This window comes from Bos indicus x Bos taurus, chromosome 2 (assembly GCF_003369695.1).
Source record: "Bos indicus x Bos taurus breed Angus x Brahman F1 hybrid chromosome 2, Bos_hybrid_MaternalHap_v2.0, whole genome shotgun sequence".
Lineage (NCBI taxonomy): Eukaryota > Metazoa > Chordata > Mammalia > Artiodactyla > Bovidae > Bos > Bos indicus x Bos taurus.
In genome coordinates, this window is record NC_040077.1 from 102,510,412 (window position 1) to 102,532,930 (window position 22,519).

At 40.9% G+C, this 22,519-nt stretch overlaps 1 protein-coding gene across 1 annotated transcript in view; it reads left to right on the forward strand.

The window, feature by feature from the left end:
- Window positions 1-20,067, forward strand: part of VWC2L (von Willebrand factor C domain containing 2 like) — a 214,166-nt gene extending 194,099 nt beyond the window's left edge. The window contains exon 4 of the mRNA XM_027566748.1: window positions 16,752-20,067. Coding sequence (XP_027422549.1) covers window positions 16,752-16,900 — 149 coding nt within the window. The 3' untranslated portion in view covers window positions 16,901-20,067. The remainder of the gene's footprint in view (window positions 1-16,751) is intronic.
- Window positions 20,068-22,519: the final 2,452 nt, after the last annotated feature.

Here is a 22,519-nt window from a genome sequence, read left to right on the forward strand (position 1 = left end):
TCCAGGCACCCATCATCCACTCCCCTGCCTTCAATTACTGCTCATGTGCCAGGGACACACAACTCTCTTCACCCAGCTCAGTCAATTCTGTTCCACTATTCATCTCCACTTAGGTAACTCACATATGCGTAAACCCAATATCACTAACTACATTGTCTTCCCCCCAAAACCCTGCTCCTTCATCAGTGTCCCATATTCCACATTAGGGACTTGAGAAGCATCTTCTACCTCATTCTGCACATTGGCTCCACCACCAAATCATGTGGATTCAATCTCCTAAATACTGCTCACATCCATTTGCTGCTGCTGTTGCTAAGTCGCTTCAGTTGTGTCCGACTCTGTGTGACCCCATAGACAGCAGCCCACCAGGCTCCTCTGTCCCTGGGATTCTCCAGCCAAGAATACTGGAGTGGGTTTCCATTTCCTTCTCCAATCCATGAAAGTGAAAAGTGAAAGTTAAGTCACTCAGTTGTGCCCGACTCTTAGCTACCCCATAGACTTACTTCTCTCCATTCCCATGGCCACCACAGGAGGTTAGCCCATACTTACCTTTGCCTGGACTAATGCAAGAATTGATTTAACTGGCCTACTTTCTGCAACAGGGCCCTCACCTCTGCTCCAAATCTGCATTGAAGCCAGCAGAATCTAGTTAAAAAGTAAATCTGGTGACATCCTAGGTCAGTGGCCCTCTGAAAGCAATCTCAAACTCCAGTTTTTAAAAAAAAAAACAGTAAGAACTAGCTGTTACTTACGTCTCTGCTTTTATCTTTGGTCTGCCTTCCCCCAGCTCTCTACTCTGCAGTACCTCAAGTGTTTCCCTAAGAGTCAAGCTCTTACTGCACTTGGAGATGTTCACATGTTTGTGAACATCCTTTGACCCCTCCCTCTTGTTATCTATCACCTCTTCAAGACACCTTTCTCTGACTTCTAAACCAAACTAAATTCCCTTAGTATGTGTGCTATTTTTTACAAACATTATCCCATTGTTATCTATATTTAATATCCACTTTCACCACGTCCATACAGGAAGGAAATATGCCTGCCTAGTCAACATTGTATTTCTAGACTGGGTTCAGTATACAGTTGGTGGACTATTTATTTTTACTACTCTTGTCCTCATTTTTGTGTCATAGTTATTAGCTGTCTATAGGCACTGTTAGATGAACATTAAAGAAAATGTCACTTTGTGTCTTCATTTACTCATCTAATAATTCATGACCATGAAAATCATGGAAATGTCAATAGGGCATCTTTGGTCATATGATCCACTGATGAAATTACTTGCTTGCACTTTTTTTTCTTTTTAGTTGCAAGACATTTTGTGCCTTTGAACATGGAAAGTGAAACTGGAAAGTTTTCTGTTTCATCTCCATCGTAAAGAACGTTGTGTGGATATTGTGTTGTGTGTGTGCGTGTGGCTGTGTGTACCCACTTTGAGGGAAGCACACCCTATGTGTCTCACCGCCCCCTGCAGTGAACACATAACTTCCATTCTAGTGAGTTCATTCAAGCATTTTAAGGAAATGAAAATGGGTTTGCAAACTTTTCATCAATAAAGAAGACAATTTTAAAGAGGATACTAAATTTGCTGTCAGACACAGAAAGTTGGTTGCTTAAAGGATTTCTATCTTTACTGTGGAAGTTAGATAAAACTGAGTAGTACAATCTTTTCCAACCTGTTTCTGTCCCCAAAATAAATATGTATTATTTTCTTTCCAATGATAATTAATTTGTTTTTGGAAAGTGAGGTCATTAAAGCATTCAAAATAGTTTCAGATGCCAAGTTTCACACATGACTCTTTGATTCTCAAAGCTATCATGTGGGTACATTCACACATCAAAAAAACACAATAAAGACAGCTCAGGTCAATGCTGAAACTTGAAAGTAATTGAACCATTTAACCACCATTTTCTTGCTCATAATTTCTTCTCAGGAATGATTCATTGCTAAAAGTCTATATTGCCTTTGGGATAAGCTTAGTCTATTTTGAGGCATCTTCTAAAACTCAAACTATGCTATCTTCTACAGTTTGTATCCAAATTCTGCTTTTCCTAAAGCAAATTTTAGCTTGCATCAAAATCACCTAGAATGTTTATTGAAACATAGAAACACAGATCTTGGACACAATATCCAGAGTTTCTGATCAGTAAGTGTCTGGTGGGGCTGGAGAATTTGCATTTCAAAGATATTCACAGTATACTGTTGATCAAGGGCCTGTGTTTTGAGAACCCCTGTGGAAAAGTTATGCCCTTTTCCACAACATCTAGAATTTCTTCCTACCAAATTATGTAAAAATTAGTTTCTCATAGCCACTCCTAACACCTCTTCATCCTTCTGTAATTCCTTGAGACCAGTACCATCTCATGAAAATAGTATGTGAGTCATATGCTGAATTTTAAATTCTCTAAATTTGGTTGCAAATTTAAGTAAATTTTCTAAAATTCAATTTTCTAAACTAGCCACATTAGAAAGTAAAAGGAGATGAAATTAACTTTAACAGTACACTTTATTTAACCTAATATATCCAAAATATTGTTGCCCAACACATGTAGATATAAAGAATATCAATAAGTAATTTTCCTGTTTTTCTCTTCTATTCAAAGACATACTACATCTTTAAAGTCTGATATCTGTTTTTGACATTTACTGAGCATCTCATTTTGGACAGGCCTCATCTCAAATGGTTCGGTGGTAAAGAATCTGCCCGCAGTGCAGAAGACCCGTGTTCAATCTCTGGGTCAGGAAGATCCCTGGAGGAGGAAATGGCAACCCACTCCAGTATTCCTGCCTGGAGAATTCCATGGACAGGCTACAGTCCTTGGGGTTGCCAAGAGTCAGACATGACTAAGCGACCATCACTTTCACTCTCATCTCAAGTGCTCCGGGTTGCTGTCATGGACAGCACGGCATCTAGGGCACAGAGGGCTCTTTTATGACTTTCACTACATTTCCTCAGTTTTATGATGTATTAATGATTTTAAGAACAGATTTCAAGGGAAGAGAGGAATAATTACAGAATCACATGTATATATTGATTTTAAAATGCATGCTAGTCTAAGAATTCTCTATTCTTATACACAGAACCAAATATCTCATGATGCACTTGTTTTGTCCCATCCCCATCCGCTCCTCCATCAGCAATCCCTTCCTCCGGCAAGATAATCCACATTAAGCACTTAGTATTTGTGCTTCTTTGTTTTTCTTCCAGTCTCATGTAATCCTATATGAATACACACACAGAAGTCTGTCTATATTTGTTTTATTAAAATAGGATATTATACCCACTTCTCTGCATTTCATTCCTTTCTTATTCCATAATAACTCATGAAAATCCTTACAAGTCAGCTAGAGGTTATAATTCATTACTTTTCATGGCTCCAGAAGAGTCTGTGAACTGGGGCACCATAATTCATCATTATTTCTGTTATTGATGGGTATGTTGGTAGGTATATACTCTTTTTTTAAGCATGAAGAAAAATGCTATAAGAAAGCAGAAAATTTTAGATAAGTTGATCAATCAATAGATGTCTATCATGGCCTATTCTCTCTTTAAATTAGCTTGTCATCTCTTTGTTAGCCTTTACGTTAGACATTTTCCTACCATATCTGGGCTCTTTTTTTTTTAACAAATGAAAGCAGCTGTCAGTATTGTTCAAGCAAATCACTTTAATTTCATTTTCTAATGAATTATCCCACAGTCAACAACTGGCTCAGACTAATATATCTCCCTTTACTCTCCCAGTCACACTCTCTCTCCCTCTCTATTCAGGTGTTCTCTTTGTCTGCTGGCTTCTAGGTAAACAGTAAAACAAGGCTGGGGAAAATCCACATAAGAATGAGTCTTACTGTTGTACATATACTCACTTTGCAAAAGGTATTAGTTGACACTAACCATATTGCTTTTTTCACTGATATTTTAAAATTAAAAAAAAAAAAAAAGCAGTAAGAATCAAAGGTCCTGGGATCTATAACCGACCCCAAGTAGCACAGACTGTAACTCAAGTCATAATAATAATAATCAGAATGATAAAAAGCAGCAACTGACATTGTTACTCCATGACAGGCACTGTTCTAAGTACGTTACATACTTTAACTCATTTGCTTCTTCAAAACCTCCACTAGGTAAACACTCTTTTTATTTCAATATCATTCCCACTTTATGGCTGAGGACATGGAGATGGCAGTAAGTGGCAGGAGGCAGACTGACATGTGGGCAGCCTGACTCCAGAGTTCTGTCTGCTCACTTTGAAATAAATCACCCCACCTGGGAAATCACATAGTAACCCACCTCATGTCCTCTCTTCAAACTGCAGTGACCTGAGCTGTAAGATGGGCAGAGTACTGCCAGCTCTTCCTGCTCTTAGGATTGCTGAGGAGAAAGGGGAAAGGGATTTGAAATCCACTGAAAGGTCTAACAAAAGCGGGTCATCTGGTTTAAGGTTGAAAAATTGGGGTGAGCCAATTTCACCATTTGAAGCAAAAATTAAGTGGATAGTGTTTGAGGTGGAGTTGTTTTTCTTTTATTGGCTATTCTTGGTCTTCATTGCTATGCAGGCTTCACACTACAGTGGCTTCTCTTAGAGTGGAGCATGGCTCTAGGGCATTAACGCAGTTGTTGTGGCACAGGAGCTTAATTGCCCAGCAGCATGTGAAATCTTCTGGGTCCAGGGATTGAACCTGTGCCCCCTGCATTGGCAGGCAGATTCTTAACCACTGGACCACTGGGCAGTCCGAGCAGATAGTGTTTTATACAACAGCAAACCAAGTCATTTTCTGACCACACACCCCCTTCTGAAGGTGAGACTGTACATACAGAGCCAGCTAATGCAGACTGTGAACAGTGCCAGATCCTCACAGCGGCTAAGCTGCCTGAAATTAGGAAAAAAGCAGCCAACCTTTACCTCCATTGTCTAGCCCAACTGCATCTCTCCTCTCTCTCCTTAAGTCTTTGCATTTTGCTTAATTGGAGCTGCATGCTATAAATCTTACATACTTAAGGGCCAAAAACTCTCCGGAGGCCTCATGCTGAAATTTGTGTGGGAGTTCAGCAATATTGAATTTTCGAATAAAATGATTAACAGGCACCTCTTGGGCAGCCTCTGGAAAACAATCCTTCCTGACTTGTCACCTTAATCTGAGGAAGCTTTTTGTTCTGAGGCTTAATAAAATGGCTGGAAAGTCAGGTAGGGATGAGGGTCTAGAAGCAGGTAGAGATAGGCACTCCATTCTCTAGGCTGGAAACTCCCTTTAGCAACCAGAATCTCATCACTGTTCTCTGTCTAGGCTTAAAGGGGCCATTGCAACATGTTACTGGGGAGGTTTCAGTCATTTAGCTCCATTTTCACTGCCATCAGCTCTAATTACTGGTTTCTAAAAACATTTTCTCCAAGATTTTAATAGTCGGAAATGGGTTCACCTGATCAGAAGCCTGTTTGCTTTTCAGTAGCCCAATAACATCTCTCAGACTTCAGGAAGCAGAGAATTAAAATTGGTTAAGAGGAGGAACATAATCCAATCCAATTCAATCCCAGATGGATGCCTACAAGCCTAGTATTTGCTGTAACAATGATTTAGATGCCCTGTCAAATAAATATAGGATGTTTATGGCCTTACACAATAGGAATCTGCCTCATTTATGCAGCAGGAAGATCGTTTACAGCCAATTTCCAAAAGACACCAAGTATCAATAATAAATTTTCAAATCAAGGCCAGAAATTGCAATACTCAAAAAAGAGGGGGGGGGGGGGGCGCTGGCAAGCGATATTAAGTTATTGTCAGAAGGTGGATTTTCGGGGACACCATATACCAATTTATAATCCAGAAGTGTCTATAAAATGGTCATGACCAGCCTGGCTTTCCAAATCTCTGGGAAGGAGGAGGCTTGATTGTAAAGAGGATTTAGGTCAACAAGCAACAAGAACAGGGCACCTCCTGCTGAGGAATCTCAGTGCCAGGCTGGCAGCCTCTGAAGACGATCAGAGCCACACTCTTCCTCAGCCATATCCGCTTCTTGGAAGCAATTCCTGTTTTGCACTTACAGAGAAGAGGCTGAACAACGCTGCTGGCAGGGCTCCACTCTCTGCCCCACAGGGACTGTGTAGAATGGCCCTCCTCTTTCCAATCACCCCCTTTACCTACACATGTGTGCGTCCCTCCCCACCGTCACTCACACTACTTTTTTAAACTGAAGGATAATTGCTCTCAGACAGTAAAGAATCTGCCTGCAATGCAGGAGACCTGGGTTTAACCCCTGGGTTGGGAAGATTCCCTGGAGGAGGGCATGGCAGCCCACTCCACTATTCTTGCTTAGAGAATCTCCACGGACAGAGGTGCCTGGTGGGCTACAGTTCATGGGATCGCAGAGATGGACACAACTGAGCAACTAAGCACAAAGTACACATGTTGCATTGGCTTCTGCTGTACCACAACGAGAATCAACTATAAGTGTACATATATCCCCTCCCTTTTGAGCCTCCCACTCACCACCCCTCATTCTACCCCTTTAGGTCATCACAGAGCACCAAGCTGAGCTCCCTGACACACACAGTCTAACACAGGAATTTAAACATCCCAGCTTTTCTGTCTAATCCATCCCACACTATCCCAAGGTGGCTGCTGCTACTGCTGCTAAGTCGCTTCAGTCATGTCCGACTCTGTGCAACCCCATAGATGGCAGCCCACTAGGCTCCTCTGTCCCTGGGATTCTCCAGGCAAGACTACTGAAGTGGGTTGCCATTTCCTTCTCCAATGCATGAAAGTAAAAAGTGAAAGTGAAGTCGCTCAGTCGTGTCCGACTCTTAGCGACCCCATGGACTGCAGCCTAGTGGGTGCTATTAAAACTTGGAGGAAGTGAAGAGTAGCTCCTACACCCAGGAAGACTGACTTCTTGGGCAGAGCCTGAAAAAATGGCTCTGGGTCCCAGCTCACTCACCCACTAGCTGTGTGACTTTGAGAAAGTCACTCGACACTTCTGTGTCTTGTTGTCTCATCTATGAAACACAGAAAAATAGTAGATCGTGGGAGGAGGAAGTAAGATAGTGTGTGAAAATTCTTAAAAAGCACCCCTCAAGTGTGCAATGAATTCAGTGTTGCCAATTGGATCTGGATCTCATCTGAGCTTCCTACAGGAGCAAGCTGGGGTTAGAGAGTTTGGGATGGACATATACACACTATTTAAAATGGATAACACAGTCCTACTATATAGCACAGGGAACTCTGCTCAATGTTATGTGGCAGCCTGGATGGGAGGGGAGTTTGGGGGAGAATGGATACATGTATACATATGGCTGAGTTCCTTTGCTGTTCACTGAAACTATCACAACACTGTTAATCACCTGTAAGTACAAGTGTTACTCACTCAGTCATGTCCGACTCTTTGCCAGCTTATGAACTATAGCCTGCCAGGCTCCTCTGTCCATGGGATTCTCCAGGCAAGAATACTGGAGTGGATTGCCATTCCCTTCTCCAGGGGATCTGCCCAACCCAGGGATCTAACCCAGGTCCCCAGCATTGCAGGCAAATTCTTTACTGTCTGAGCCACCACTCCAATAGCAAATAAAAAGTTAAAAAAAAAAAAAAAGCAAGCTAGGAAGTCAGGAACAGGAGAGGGTATCATTCTGGCTGACATTTACAGTAAGTGATAGCACACATTAAAAAGCCTCTGCCCAAGGAAAGCAGTCAGAACAGGACGACGGGTATTTACGCTCTCCCAACATTTAGCTCTCTGCCCTTCGGCAAGTGGCTTGATCTCTCTGAGCTTCATTTTCCTCACGTATGCAGTGGGATTCATGATGACATCTCACAGCTCTACAAAGACGTATAAAACATGTTCTGTAAACTCAGAGGACTGTCCCTTTCCTGACTTTAGGTCCTCAACTACACTGCCTTGCTTATTTTCTTTACAGCACAAAATGACTTGAAATGTCCTGTATGTTTTTCTACTGTTTGTCTGATTCATCCCCCGCTAGAATGTCAGCTCTGTGAGGGCAGAAACTCTGTCTTAACGCTGTATCACTCATGGTTAGAGCAGTCTTGTTCTTAATATTTACTCTGTTAACCTGGTTGCCAGAACAACATACTGGCAGTCAGCCCCAGAAAAATGTTGAAGCACATGAAGTCTGCCCTCATTGACTCCTTTCCCAGTCCATTTTAGCATCAGAAATGAACTGCCTCCTTCCTGTGACTGGGGAATCCTCAATATATGAAGCAAGCCTCTCTCTCCCTCGAGAAGCTATAAGTGCCACAATGCAGGTATCCATGCCCCAGGCTCTCTTACAGCTATGGTGCAAGGACTTCACTAGGCTCTGTCTCCAGGCTCACCCACTGCTTACTTTCCATTGAGAGCTAGTGATTTCAAGAAGAACTACATAATCTCAATCCTGGCAAAACTTGTCAGAGAGCCAGCTCTGCCAGTGAATCTCACAGCAACATCCAGGATCCTTGGTTGGGAATATTGATGGAGGAGGCTGCTATGTCTGCACCCAAGGAGTATGTCTTCACTGGGTCAGATCTGTGGCATGATTTTGGTCCTTGCTACTGTTTATATCTACTTTATGGCTAACAGATGGAGAAAAATGGAAATAGTGGCAGATTTTATTTTCTTGGGCTCCAAAATCACTATATACAGTGACTGCAGCCATGAAATTAAAAGACATTTGCTCCTTGGAAGAAAAGCTATGACAAACCTAGACAGTGTATTAAAAGGCAGATATCACTTTGCCAATAAAGGTCATCTGGCAAAGCTATGGTTTTTTCAGTAGTCATGTACAGATGTGAGAGTTGGACCATAAAGTAGGCTGAGCACTGAAGAATTGATGCTTTCAAATTGTGGTGCTGGAGAAGACTCTTGCGGGTCCCTTGGACAGCAAGGAGATCAAACCAGTCAATTCTAAAGGAAATCAACTCTGAATATTCATTGGAAGGACTGACACTGAAGCGCCAATGAAGCTTTGGCCACCTGATGCAAAGGGCTGACTGGAAAAGACCCTGATGCTGGAAAAGATTGAAGGCAGGAGGAGAAACGGGTGACAGAGAGATGGTTGGATGGTATCACCGACTCGATGGACATGAGTTTGAGCAAACTCTGGGAGGACAGGGAAGCCTGGCATGCTGCAGTCCATGAGGTCACAAAGAATCGGCCACAACTTAGTGACTGAACAACAACCAATTATATTATCTCCAAGCTTGGCTATATTGGATATTCTCTAGATACAAGCTTAATTAGTGCTTTTTATGCTTGAATTTTCCAAGATCAGTTTATTGCTTGACTGATAGGATCTTCCATTTCCCCAAATAGCCCAGTATCTCCATCAGCTAGAACATGACCCTCATCCCCTAAGGGACTCCGACTAAACTATCCTAGAAATTACCTGTTCCCTCCTTCCAACATTTTCCTTCTTCCAGATCAATTTGCATACTTCATAGATCTTACTTAGGATCTTACTTTCTATAAGGGATAATCTAATCAGTTAATTCAAGCCAATGTGTTAATTGCCAATGCTAATTTAATACTACCCCAGCATTTTAGCAGTACTTTTAAAGCCTTAGATCAAAGGAGATAATGATGTGCTTTTACCATCTCACTAGTGCCCGGGCATGTGAAGTTTCTACTCTGTATGCAATCTCAAAGGTCCCTACATTCATCAAGACATATCACATATAGTCCAAAGATAGGTGCCCTGCAGACCAATCATGTGGTGACACTGGTGCAGTTTATGAAATTAGTCTTTACTTCATGACCATATACATGATGCATATGCACAGATGTTGACATGCATACAGACACACAAATCCCTAAATACTTCAGTCATTTCCAATTGCTTTTAGAATAAAGACCAAACTTTTTAACATGTCTAACAAGGCCGTAAATCCTGAGCCCTAACCTGGTGATATAGTAATAGATGATTACATGATTTGGCTTTCAGGTGGGGAGAGAAGCAGTTAAAATCCTTACTTTTAGCATTTGCTGCTTTCACTGGCATAAGTACTTCCCATATGTTAATCTCAAGCTACCAAGATACTATCAGCAGGTTTTAAAATTCCTGACTATTTAACAATGGTTCTTGCAAGCCAATAGGTGCCCCCAGCTCCAAAGTATCACTGTTTTCCCAGCCACTTCTCACTGCACTTATCATTGTAACCCCACTGGCTTTTTAATTTCCTCAATGGGTCATACCCTCCCCCCTCTTCCCCTGTCCCCACACACAGTCTTTCCACAAACCCATTGGTCAAACTCTCTGTTACCATCTTCCACAGCTCTGAGAGTATCTCTTTGAGAACATGGATTTCAGGTTACATATTTGTTCTACAACAGAAGTGATATTTAACATCATAAGCAAACAGAGATCTTAGGAGGTGTGGTCTGAGTAGCTACAGACTTTCTTTTCCATATACTCTCTACACACTTGTTATGAGGAACATTTCAGGGCTTATCAAGAAAGAGAACTTCAGCAGCAGAGCACATCTGCTCAGTTCTTACAATCTCAAATATGACAGAATCCCTTCTAATTCTCTGGTTCCTTAGATTACTGATGCTGGAGGAAATCATTCTAGATGCTTTTTTCTCCCATCACTAGATATTCTATGCAGATGCCTCATGGGATACCGCTGCAAGATTTTGGTGGTAAGTTAGGAAAAAATCCTGCTGAAATGATAGAACTCCAGAATCCCCATGGCCACCTCACCAGAGAAGCTCTGCTGTTGTGTATTCCATATATTGGTCTTCCTTATGAGATTTCTTATGAATAATATGAAAAAATGTTTGCAAAACAGTTTTTATTTTTAGGTATGCAAAATAGGTGCTTAGAGAAGTATAGGATAATAGAAAAAAAAATGTGTTTCATGGAAAATTCTTCTCATAGAACAGAATCCTTAGCCTGCTTTTTCTTCTTCCCGTCCTGCTCCAAATCCCAGTAAAGATATAAATTGCATTTCCAATCTTACTGCATTTTCTAAACTATGAATCCTCTCTGAAACTTGACCATATGGACTTCCATCCATATTTGCATCATAGAGTGCTTGCCTAAAGTAATGTAGAGGATCAATCATGGAAATACACCTTGAACCAGGTCTCCTGAGTCAAAGTCTAATTTCATTCTCCTTCCTAGCTGGTCTACCTCCAGTACCAATGGGAACTTCACTGCAGATCAAAAGAAAGCCAAAGCCTCTGTGTCCAGGCATCTGCTCCAGGAGGAATTTCTTTTTTACATGAATTAAGCTTTCTGGCAACTATATAGATACATTAACCTAATATGGATACCCAATATAAAACTAGTAAATTTTTGAGAGATCTGACAAAGATCTATAGGAAAATAGCCTTACTTCTTTTTAGCCATCAAGTTTCTAACCTAATATGTATCCTCAGTACTAAAGCCAACAAAGTTCCCAAATTCTCATCAGAAGCTCAGAATCGCAGTGCACTCCGAGACTCCGCCTTCTTTCCTACAGGTCAGGTCTGAGTCCATGTCCCATTGATGCCTCTTCTTAGATATGTGAGCTCAGGCAAGTTATTCCTGAGGCTCAGTGTCCTCAGAATAAGTACATGCATCTTATATGGTCTATTGGAAAGACTAAATGAGACAAATTCCTGGCACGAAGTAAGTGATTAGGAAATTATAACTGTTCCCAGTTCAGTTCAGTTGCTCAGTTGTGACCAACTATTTGCAACCCCATGGACCATAGCACGCCAGGCCTCCCTGTCCATTGCCAGCTCCCAGAGTTTACTCCAACTTAGGTCCATTGAGTCCGTGATACAATCCAGCCATCTCATCCTCTGTCGTCCCCTTCTCCTCCTGCCTCCAATCTTTCCCAGCATTAGGGTCTTTTCAAATGAGTCAGTTCTTCGCATCCAGTGGCCAAAGTATTGGAATTTCAGTTTCAACATCAGTCCTTCCAATGAATATTCAGGACTGATTTCCTTTAGGGTGGACTGGTTGGATCTCCTTGCAGTCCAAGGGACTCTCAAGAGTCTTCTCCAACACCACAGTTCAAAAGCATCAATTCTTCAGCACTCAGCTTTCTTTATAGTCCAACTCTTACATCCATACATGACTCCTGGGAAAACCATAGCTTTGACTAGACAGACCTTTGTTGGCAAAGTGTCTACTTTTTAATATGCTGTCTATGTTGGTCATAACTTTTCTTCCAAGGAGCAAGCATCTTTTAATTTCATGGTTGCAGTCACCTCTGCAGTGATTTTGGAGCCCAAAATAATAAAATCTGTCACTGTTTCCCCATCTATTTCCCATGGAGTGATGGGACCAGATGCCATGATCTTCATCTTTTGAATTTGAGTTTTAAGCCAGCTTTTTCACTCTTCTCTTTCACTTTCAACAAGAGGCTCTTTATTTCCTCTTCACTTTCTGCCATAAGGGTGGTGTCATCTGCATATCTAAGGTTATTGATATTTCTCTCAACAATCTTGATTCTAGCTTGTGCTTCATCCAGCCCAGCGTTTCTCATGATGTACTCTGTATAGAAGTTAAATAAGCAGGGTGACAATATACAGCCTTGATGTACTCCTTTCCCAATTTGGAGCCAATCTATTGTTTCATGTCCAGTTCTAACTGTAGGTTCTTGACCTGCATACAGATTTCTCAAGAGGTAGGTCAGGTTGTCTGGTAATCCCATCTCTTTAAGAATTTTCCACAGTTTTTTGTGATCCACACAGTCAAAGGCTTTGGCATAGTCAAGCAGATGTTCACTGTTTCCATTAATTAATAAATATTTCTATATTGCTAGGGTGAGGCTTGATAACTATATATCTTAGGCCTGATCTGAAATTTCAGAAAGTAATTTTCTGCCAGTAGATAACTAGCTACTTCATACTATTGCATTCAGCTAAGCAAGCATATTTGTTGTTTAGTCACTCAGTCATGTCCAACTCTTTTATGACCCCATGGACTGTAGCCCACCAGGCTCCATTGTCCATGGGATTCTCCAGGCAAGAATACTGGAGTGGGTTGCCATTTCCTTCTGCAGAGGATCTTCCCAACCCAGGGATCAAACATGTATTGGCAGGCAGGTTCCTTACCACTGAGCCACCAGGGAAGCCCAACCAAGCACATACTGGGTTTTGTTGTTGTTGTTGTTGTTGTTGTTTTTTAATATTTGTAAGACACAGTACTAGTCCTGGACCATCAGAAATTAACAGATATTCAGTTCGTATTTTCAAGGAGTTGATGATTTCAATCTACCTGACAGATGAGACCTCATATGTTCTTTGAGATCTCTGAAAGAAAAGACCTCACCACACTATTGGCAACTGCCACACTTAATTCTCAGTTCTTTGAGCTATTTGTGTGTGTGTGTGTGCTTCCAATTCCTTAAGAATCAATGCATCTCCATTTCCTCTTATTCCAGGTGTCAGAAGAGAGAAAGAACATTTGGTCACCATTTTTACATAATAAGCCTTCATTCCCTGAAAGTTATTGAGTCATACCTCTGTTTTCTCTTTCTAGATTAAATAATTCCAATCCCTTTAACCTTTTCTCAAAGGTCCTATTTGCCAGCCTTCAGTTTAATCATTTTCACTATTCCGCTCTGGAGTCTCTCCAAGTTTTCTGCATTAAAATTTGTTGCTTTGCCATTAAGGTCACTCTAAGACTTATTCTTTCACCTAAACCAAGGCAAAAGAAAAGCAGCACCCACCCAACCCCCAGTCAAAGTAAGAGAATATATAGAAACACAGATTTCTTCTTTGAGGTATTCATGTAAGATACTCGCATGCTGAAAGCAAATTAGTACTTACTGTCACCAACATTAAGGAGAAAGGGCCAAGACCAGAAGAATTTCTAAATAGTGCCAACAATTGTGCTTGACAATTACCTAAATTACTTTTAAGCAGATAAGGCTATTAACAGCAAACTTGAAGTTTGCTCTAGTTACAGCTGAAGTTCTCAGATAGGTGCTACTAAAATCACTGTTAATGAGATCAAACAGGAGTTTTTGATTCGGTATAATACCCCTGGCTGCCGAGCAGACTGTCCAGAGATTACTATGCTATTTATAGGCAGCAACTTTGGTGAATCCTGGGAAACTGCAAAAGATTCATCTTTGTATTCTGTCAATCAATAACAATTAGTATTTCCTGAGCTGAGTCACAGACAGAGAGAACAGACTTATGGACATGGTGGGGGGATAAGAAGGAGAGGGTGGGATGTATGGAGACAGTAACATGGAAACATATATTACCATATGTAAAATAGATAGCCAACGGGAATTTGCTGTATGACTCAGGGAATTCAAACTGGGGCTCTGTAACAACCTAGAGGGGTGGGATGGGGAAGGAGGGGAGGAGGGAAGTTCAAGAGGGAGGGGACATATGTATACCTATGGCTGATTCATGTTGATGTTTGGCAGAAACCAACACAATACTGTAAAGCAGTTATCCCTCAATTAAAAATAAATAAAAAAAATATTTCCTGAACTGATAATGCAAGAATTCTACATGACTTTTAAGAAATGATGTATATGGTCTGATCAAATATCTGATCATTGTATGGTACCAATATATGCTGAAAGGGGGCAGACATGAAAACCAGAGTTCTAAGCAAGATGACTTTCCAGAAATCTTTTTACCAAGACCCCTCCCTGCCTTTTTCTCTTGAGATGTACCTGCCCCCCGTGAGCCAGTAGTGTGACTCTACACACACACACACACACACAGTTAAGATTCTACTGACAGATTTCCAAATGGAAAAACTCTTTCTGGATAACATTCTACCTTTCTACCTGTTCTGTTTCATGGACTTCTTTGTTTTGGAACCACTGTTTAGAAAAAAAATATTTTCCTATCTGGAAAAGTTAAAAGTATTCAATTAGGGTGAAAACAGTTGGTTAGATATCAGGAAGTAGAGAGAGAGAAACTACTGGTTCCTCTGGGCTGGTTCTAGGAAACCAGGAATTAGTGTTCATCTAGTTTATCTTCTGAAGCTTGTGTGGCTATGGTGAGACCCTATCCAGCCAAGAACCAGCAAGACTGAGAGAGGTCTGTCAATAGCAGCCATGGGAAAACCAGCTACATACTGAAAATATCTCTTTCCCAAGTTCTCTAATAACAGAACAAATTCATGATTTGGTGTGGAATTTTTCCAGAGAGGTGTAGTCCCAAAGGCAGTTCAATCTATCAAACCATGACCTAAATCCTAAGACTTAAAACTGATACAGTGACCCTTAAGTAATCAGCAATTAAGATGGCCAAGAGCTTTTAACCATAGCATCTTACCAAGGAGCACACTCCTGGGTGAGGGCATAGTTTGCTAAGCCATTTAATTACCAGTGTGGATCCATTATATCCCTCCTACTTTCACTGGCTCTTCACACCCAGGCACACACCCCAAGATTCTGTCCACCTGAGTGAAGGAAAGGCATAGGTGTACAAACACCGTTGGCGAGCACATGCACAACTGAGCTCCAGGAGCTCTGAAACCAGGGCGATTAAACCTGTAACGTATTAAATACTTCTGGGTGAGAAATAATGTAACAATTACTATTTTAGAAAGGCAAGTTTCCAATTATGAAGTGAACTACAAATCAGCCCTGATTTCATTTACTTCATAGTAAAGATCATCTCATAAATTCTTATCAAGTGATAAGAAAGTGAAAGTAGGGCACTGATGCTGATGTGCATTGCCATGTTACTCTCTAGTGGTTATGGCAAGTGGCCAGTAATGTTGGATGAATAAATCATTAGTAGACACAACTCAGTGCTCTCTCTCTGTATTTAAATATGTACACCAGAGGTTTACACCAAATCATTTCTAGGAAAGAGCAATTTGTACTACCCCACTATAATTTATTGCACCTTAGGAAGCAATCTTTTTCCCATTTGAATGGGAGAAATAATATCACCCATACTGAACACTGGCATTTTTACATAGGAAGGTTTAAAAAAAAAACAAAAATTAGAGAGTGAAAATAAAAGGAAAGTAACAGAAAGAGGAAAAAGACAAGAAGTTAAGAAAAAAAGATTGGTGAATTTTAAACACATTTATCTATAACAAGCAAGTGACATTTTGAGCAAAGCTTTTCTGAAACTGAAAAAGTAAAATTCCTGCTGACTTTCAAAAGCCAACTCTTTAAGTCATTCTTTAAAAAAAAAAAATATTAGATAGCCAGCGGATTAAAAGAACTCCTTTTATAAAAATCAAATGAACCTCTAACAAAGTTTGTTTTGGACATGAATAAATCATCTTGTCATGAATTATTCATTATTATCAAGAAACAAGCTGGGGATTCCAGGAATTGGGCCTGGGGAGGTGCTGAAACCAGGGAGTGAGCAAGTTCACTGTCTCATACCTACTCTGGGAAGGGAAAGGCCAGGCCACGGGCACAGACAGTGATGCTAACCATGCTAGACCCTCATTCAGGTTCCAGGGGACACTCTGGCAGTCTTAACACTCAGAGAATAAAGCAAATAGACTTTAATCCATATCTTACTTTAGAAAAATGCATATACTCAGTCATAGATATTAAGACCTTTTTTCTTTTTTGAGCATTGTTACTTTTTTTTTTTTAATGCATGACACATATGTGGAATAAGAGCTCTGTGCAAAAGACAGAAGTTAAAAGCTTGCATTTAAGGGAGATGACTAGAAAATTCCTTAAAGATACGAGGGTAAGAGTAGTCTGACCTACTCATTCATGGCTTTGGGGATTGGACTTTTTTTTTTAACTGGGGTGGGAGAGGGGATAAAAAAAAGGGGGAGTCTCTCAGACCTAATCAACTCATCAGCTTATATATGTGTTTCAGGTCCAAACTGCTTTGCAGGAACGACGATCATTCCGGCTGGCATTGAAGTGAAAGTGGATGAATGTAACATCTGTCACTGTCACAATGGGGACTGGTGGAAACCTGCTCAGTGTTCAAAACGCGAATGCCAAGGCAAGCAGACTGTGTAGAACCGATTCCCACCCGACGATGAGCTCTTAGGAGATGAGGCTATGGCTTCCACACAGCACATGTTCAAAACAAGACAAAACAGACAAACTCCTGCCAGCTACAACAGGGTCACCAGCAAAACCTTTTAGGGTTGACAAAAGTGAATATTTTACTAAGAGGACATTTCTCTCTTTCTTTCTTGCTATACAAAATATACATAGTATACAGCTATTGAAACCGCTTTTGTAATTATCCTTGCTTGATGGTGACTTTACCACTGGATTTCTGGAGCAAAAAGAAAGAAATAGCCTTGAACAGGCTTCTTCTCTGGTGACACCTCTGGCCTGCCAGCTCACCATCTACCGACTTACTCCACTTTTACTCTTCTGTAAACATGGCATTTTTCTCTTGTAATAATTCCTTTTTTCCTCTTCAGAGTCTAAGGGGCCAGATTTAACTGCACAGGAAGGTTTTAAATTGTGTCATACTAGCTTCCGGAAAGCAGTATCAGGGTAAGGACCGTTCCTGATTAGGAAGATGCAAAAACATTCAGCCAGTCACTCCCCTTGAGTGAATCTTGCCCTGCAGGGGAGAAGAGAGAAGGGCACTGAGAGGGTCCACTGCTGGGCTGGGTGGGAAACTGGTGCTCCGTGCATTATGTGAGGGCTCACAATTCGACTCTTACAAACCACACATTTCATTCACAAAACCTTGAAACTGCCAATCAAAAACTAATATGCGAGGAATACCATGAGCTTGACTAAAGAATCCAAAGGGAGACAGGTATCCAAAACTGCAACATTAAACTCTAGGCTTTCTCATGATGTTGAATTTAAGTTCAGCTTATAACAAAACACACTCTAAACCCACTCTGTCACCTGGCACGATAAATACCAGAACCAGGGTGAACAGCCCCACTGTGAATCTGAAGCCTTCTGAACACTTCTGGCTCTTGAGTTCAGATCTGGCTGAGAGCCAGTACTTGTATACAGGCAGTTTTTCTGGTTCGGGACTGTGTTTGCCATGTTATACTAATGACCACTCAGCCGTCTGACTAAAACACAGATTCAGGACACTCTTTCCACCTTAAGTGCTGATTTAAATTAAAGATTAGGGTAGAGTGGGTCTTGCACAATACAATTCCATTTGTTGAACATTTTTTTAATGTATATATTAGATACTAAGCAATTAAAGTGAACCTTTGAAGAGTCTCAAGGTTGCCCTGGCAATGCTGCTAGTATAGTAACAGGAAAAAACAAACAAACACACAGGGTATCTAATGCCACCTCGATTCAAGTGCACACTGAGCTGTTCTGAAACCACGCAGCGTAGCTAGTCGCTTATTTCACTCTCCTGTCTTGAAAACCCTGACACAGATCTGGTAGGGTCCTTGAGGAACCTTGAAGGTTATCTTCATTATTGACTTTCTGTCCTTTTCTGCTCCCACCCCTACCTGGGCTTGGCCATAACTACAGCGGAGTGTTGCCTTCCAGGGCAAGGTTTCTCAACCTCAGCACTATTGACATTTGGGGCCAGACAATTGTCACTGGGAGCTGTTCTGTGCATTTTTTACGACGTTGAGCAGCATTCTTGTCTTCTATCCACTCAATGCCAAGAGCAGCGCCCCTAATTGTCATAACAGAATGTCTCTGAACATTGCCAAATGTCCCCAAGGTGTATGGGAGGGGGCAGAATTTCACCTGGTTGAGAACCAGAGGTCTAGAATAATCAGTAGAGAGTGGTTTTCTGCCAGGCAAGAGGTGGCTGTGGCTGTGGCTCTAGGGAGCCTCCGAGCCCTTGGGGACAGGCAGGATCAGAAGCCCTGAGATCCAAAGAGAGTGAGGCCCCATCACCACACGGTCACAGGTCTGCCCTCCGGGCATACATCTCTTTAGTCTCACCCACTGGGTTTTCCTTTAAAATTGCCAAGCCTCTCCTCCCTGGAAGCACCTCCCATCATCAAGAAAGAACTGCCATTTCCAAAATTAATGTGTTGACAAGTTGGACCTGACACTTCTCACACACACTGCACTTGTGTTATGATACAAATATCAGGCCAGCATCATAGGAGGGAGCGCATCAAGCCACCTTTCCTTAGAACACCAATTTGCACCAAGGTTGGTGCTTTTCTGTTACCACCCCAGAAACATCATATAGACAGTCATGAATCATTCATGAACAATTCTGCATGATTTATTCCTGCACTCCAAAGTAAAGGCACTACTCCACACTTCAGTGTATGTCTAGACAGAGATGTATTATAGAGCTTTCTTTGCCCTGAGGTTGCCTATTGCCAGCTTCAAAAATCTACACTCTTGGAAAGAAATAATAATAATAAATGACAGGAATAAGGTTTGAAACCCAGAAACATCATTAATAGAGCCATGTAGCATAGTACCCCATCTATTATTAAGGAGTTACTCTGTCCTTTTTAGAAAACAGAAGGAAAGAGCAACAGGCAAGGCAGGGTACAGGCGTTTTGCATCAACGTCTTGGCTCAGTGATAGTCACTGCAAGAATTTTCAAGAATGGAGTATAATACCCATAAAGAAACTCTCTTCAGAGGGCTTGCAGAATGAAGGCTGCTCAGCGGCCTGTTACCAGCCAAAGAGAGGGATTATTTTGCTGTTCTTGGATGTTTCTTTTCTCACAGTGTCTCACTACAAGATGTTTCCTTTAAGATTTTGTAGCACTGACATTTCCACCCACACCCCTCCCCTGCCCCTTTAGGGAGAGATGAACCGATACTGTGACAGAATTTCTCATCAACTGATAAACACTTTACAGCTTCCTTCTACCTAGGTCATTGAGAAATTCTCTCCAAACTCTGAACAGCAGATTTCTGGCTTCATCTGTTGCTTCCTAATCTTTTTTTTCCCTTTTGAAAGCTTTGTTTGCAGCCACCCTGTCACCTCAATTCTCCTACATCTCCTCTGCCTTTGGTTCTCGGCTTTAACTACAGCTCTGTTTAAATAAGGGATCAACATCCTGTTTGTCAGCTGATGCCTGTTAAAAAACGATTCACTTTCTAAAATCTTTGAAAAATGGCGTGCCTGAAAACTAGTGAGAAAAAAAAAAACTAAACACTCAACTGTAAAAAGGGGATTCTAGCAACAATATTTGATGTGTAAAATAATATATTATTAAAAAACTATTTTGTTAAATATAAAGTGTGTTAACCAGCAAACATCGTTCGTGGTATATTTGCCTTCCTAAGTTTCTCCCTTCTCCCTCCTCTCATCATTCAATGACTGATTCTCAGTTATGTCTGTCATTTGAGATTATATGTGTCGTTAGAGCTATATTCAATTAGAATTAAGCATCAGCTTTAACATTTGTCTGTATACATTTTCATTTTTCATAACATAAGGCTGACTTAGGGATCAGAAAGGAACTCAAACCAGCAGTGAGAGGGTAAGTGGTTGGAAAATATTTCCCCTGATCATATCCATGCACGTTACTAATGATAATCTATAATTATTGAATGCTTGCTCTGTGGCAGGCCCTGCACTGTGCACTGACCCTTTTCCATTCAATCCACATAGCACAGCTATCCCTGCTTTGCTGTTGAGGAAACCAGAATACAAGGAGAGATTAAATGTTCTACCCAAGGTCACAGGACCTTAAATGGCAAAGCAGAAATTTTTTTACTGTGAAAGTTTTCAATCATACGCCAAAAAAATGAGAAAATTATATAAAGAACCTCCATTTACCCATTTCCCAGATGCAACATTTCTCAAGATTTTGCATCATGCTTCATCTATATTTTTCCCCAGGAGTATTTTAAAGCAAGTATCAGGCATATCATTTCATCCCTACATCCCTTCCTCAAAGAGAGTAATCATCTCTTTGAAAAAGGAATATGTTTTTTTTTAACCAAACAAAACAAAAATTAATAATATAATCACTAAATCACTATCTAATTTACATTCAAATTTCTTAGATTTTTCTAAAATACAGGGGAATGGGGGTTTGCATGACCAAAAACAAGTCATCTGTAACACTGCATTTGTTTTTTTTGTCTCCTAAATCCACAGAAGGGATGTGCACCCTGTCAACTGACACACTCCTGGGTCTATTGTTGTTATTAGAGGGTTTGCTTTGGAGAAAATTACTTTTTTAATGTCCATGTTAAACTCCCTCCTACACGCTGAGCAGGGCCAAGCAACCAGCAAGAGGCTTTCTACCAATTGATCTCCAAGGGGCAACAAAGAGCCCCATATCAAGAATTACTACCAATGACCAGCATGCAGAGGACACTGGCTTTTATATATGTGTAACCTTTCCTTGAGGAGTAACGGCAAACTGTTATTTTCCTTCTCCTTGATTCAAACGTAGTGCCTAACACAAAGTAAAGCAGAACAATACTCCATAAATTGCCATCATCTACTGCATTGTTGGAGGAAGAAAACAGCCAAACCACTAAGAGAACATCAGCATGGTGTCCCCCTATACATGGATACACACCTGAGCACCACCACCATTTTCTTAAAACATGATGAGACTATCACACTTTTCAGTTTCCCATCTGTTCAACTCGCTGCTCCATATGTCCCTTGCAAGGTATTGTTTACAGTTCATTTCTGATTCAGGATTCATGGAAGGGCACTTCAAAGCATAAGAGAGAAAGCTATGAACTGTGACAGAGTCCTGGGTTTGTTTTTTCAGGGTTTATGTTGGGCATGTTACTAAAAAAAAAAAAGAAGAAAGGTTGCTATTCAGTCACTCAGTTGTGACCGATTCTTCATGACCCCATGGACCACACCATGCCAGGTTTCCCTGTCCTTCACTATCTCCTGGAGTTTGCTCAAACTCATGTCCATTGAGTCGATAATGCCATCCAACCATCTCATCCTTTGTCACCCCTTTTTCTTCTGGCTTTCAGTCTTCCCCAGGATCAGAGTCTTTTCCAATGAGTCGGCTCTTCACATCAGGAGGCCAAAGTATTGATGGAGCTTCACCATCAATCCTTCCAATCAATATTCAGGGTTGATCTCCTTTAGGATTGACTGGTTTGATCTCTTTGCTGTCCAAGGGACTCTCAAGAGTCTTCTCCAGCATGACAATTCAAAAGTACCAATTCTCCAGGTCTCAGCCTTCTTTATGGTCCAACTCTCACATCTGTATCTGACTACTGGAAAAACCACAGCCTTGACTATATGGACCTTTGTCAGCAAAGTGATATCTCTGCTTTTAATAACTTCATGATTTTGAAAAACAAATGCTATCTCTAAATTGGAAACCTCACCTATCGTTTACATCCCAATTTATACCTCAAATGTGGAGGACAATATTATCAGTGAGGCTCCACCTGCATTGTCTGATGTGGATATCTCATTCTCCCTGATCAACCTTATACACCCAGAAGGTGTATTTTTCTTTTGAGGAGCTAGTTCCTTTGTGCCTCTCACAGAGTAAGAGTTAAATACACTGAGTTAAAAGGGTTTCTTTTATTTAATTTTAAGGACTTTAAATTTGTTTTATATGCCAAAAATTTTTGGTTGTGTTGATGACTTAATGGTTTTCTCTTTAAATTTGAAAATTTTTAACTCATAGTTCTTTGAAGCCCAAACTCCCAGTTTAACCAATCCCAGTGCTTACTTTACCACTTAGCCTTAAATAAGGATCCTTTCAACAAA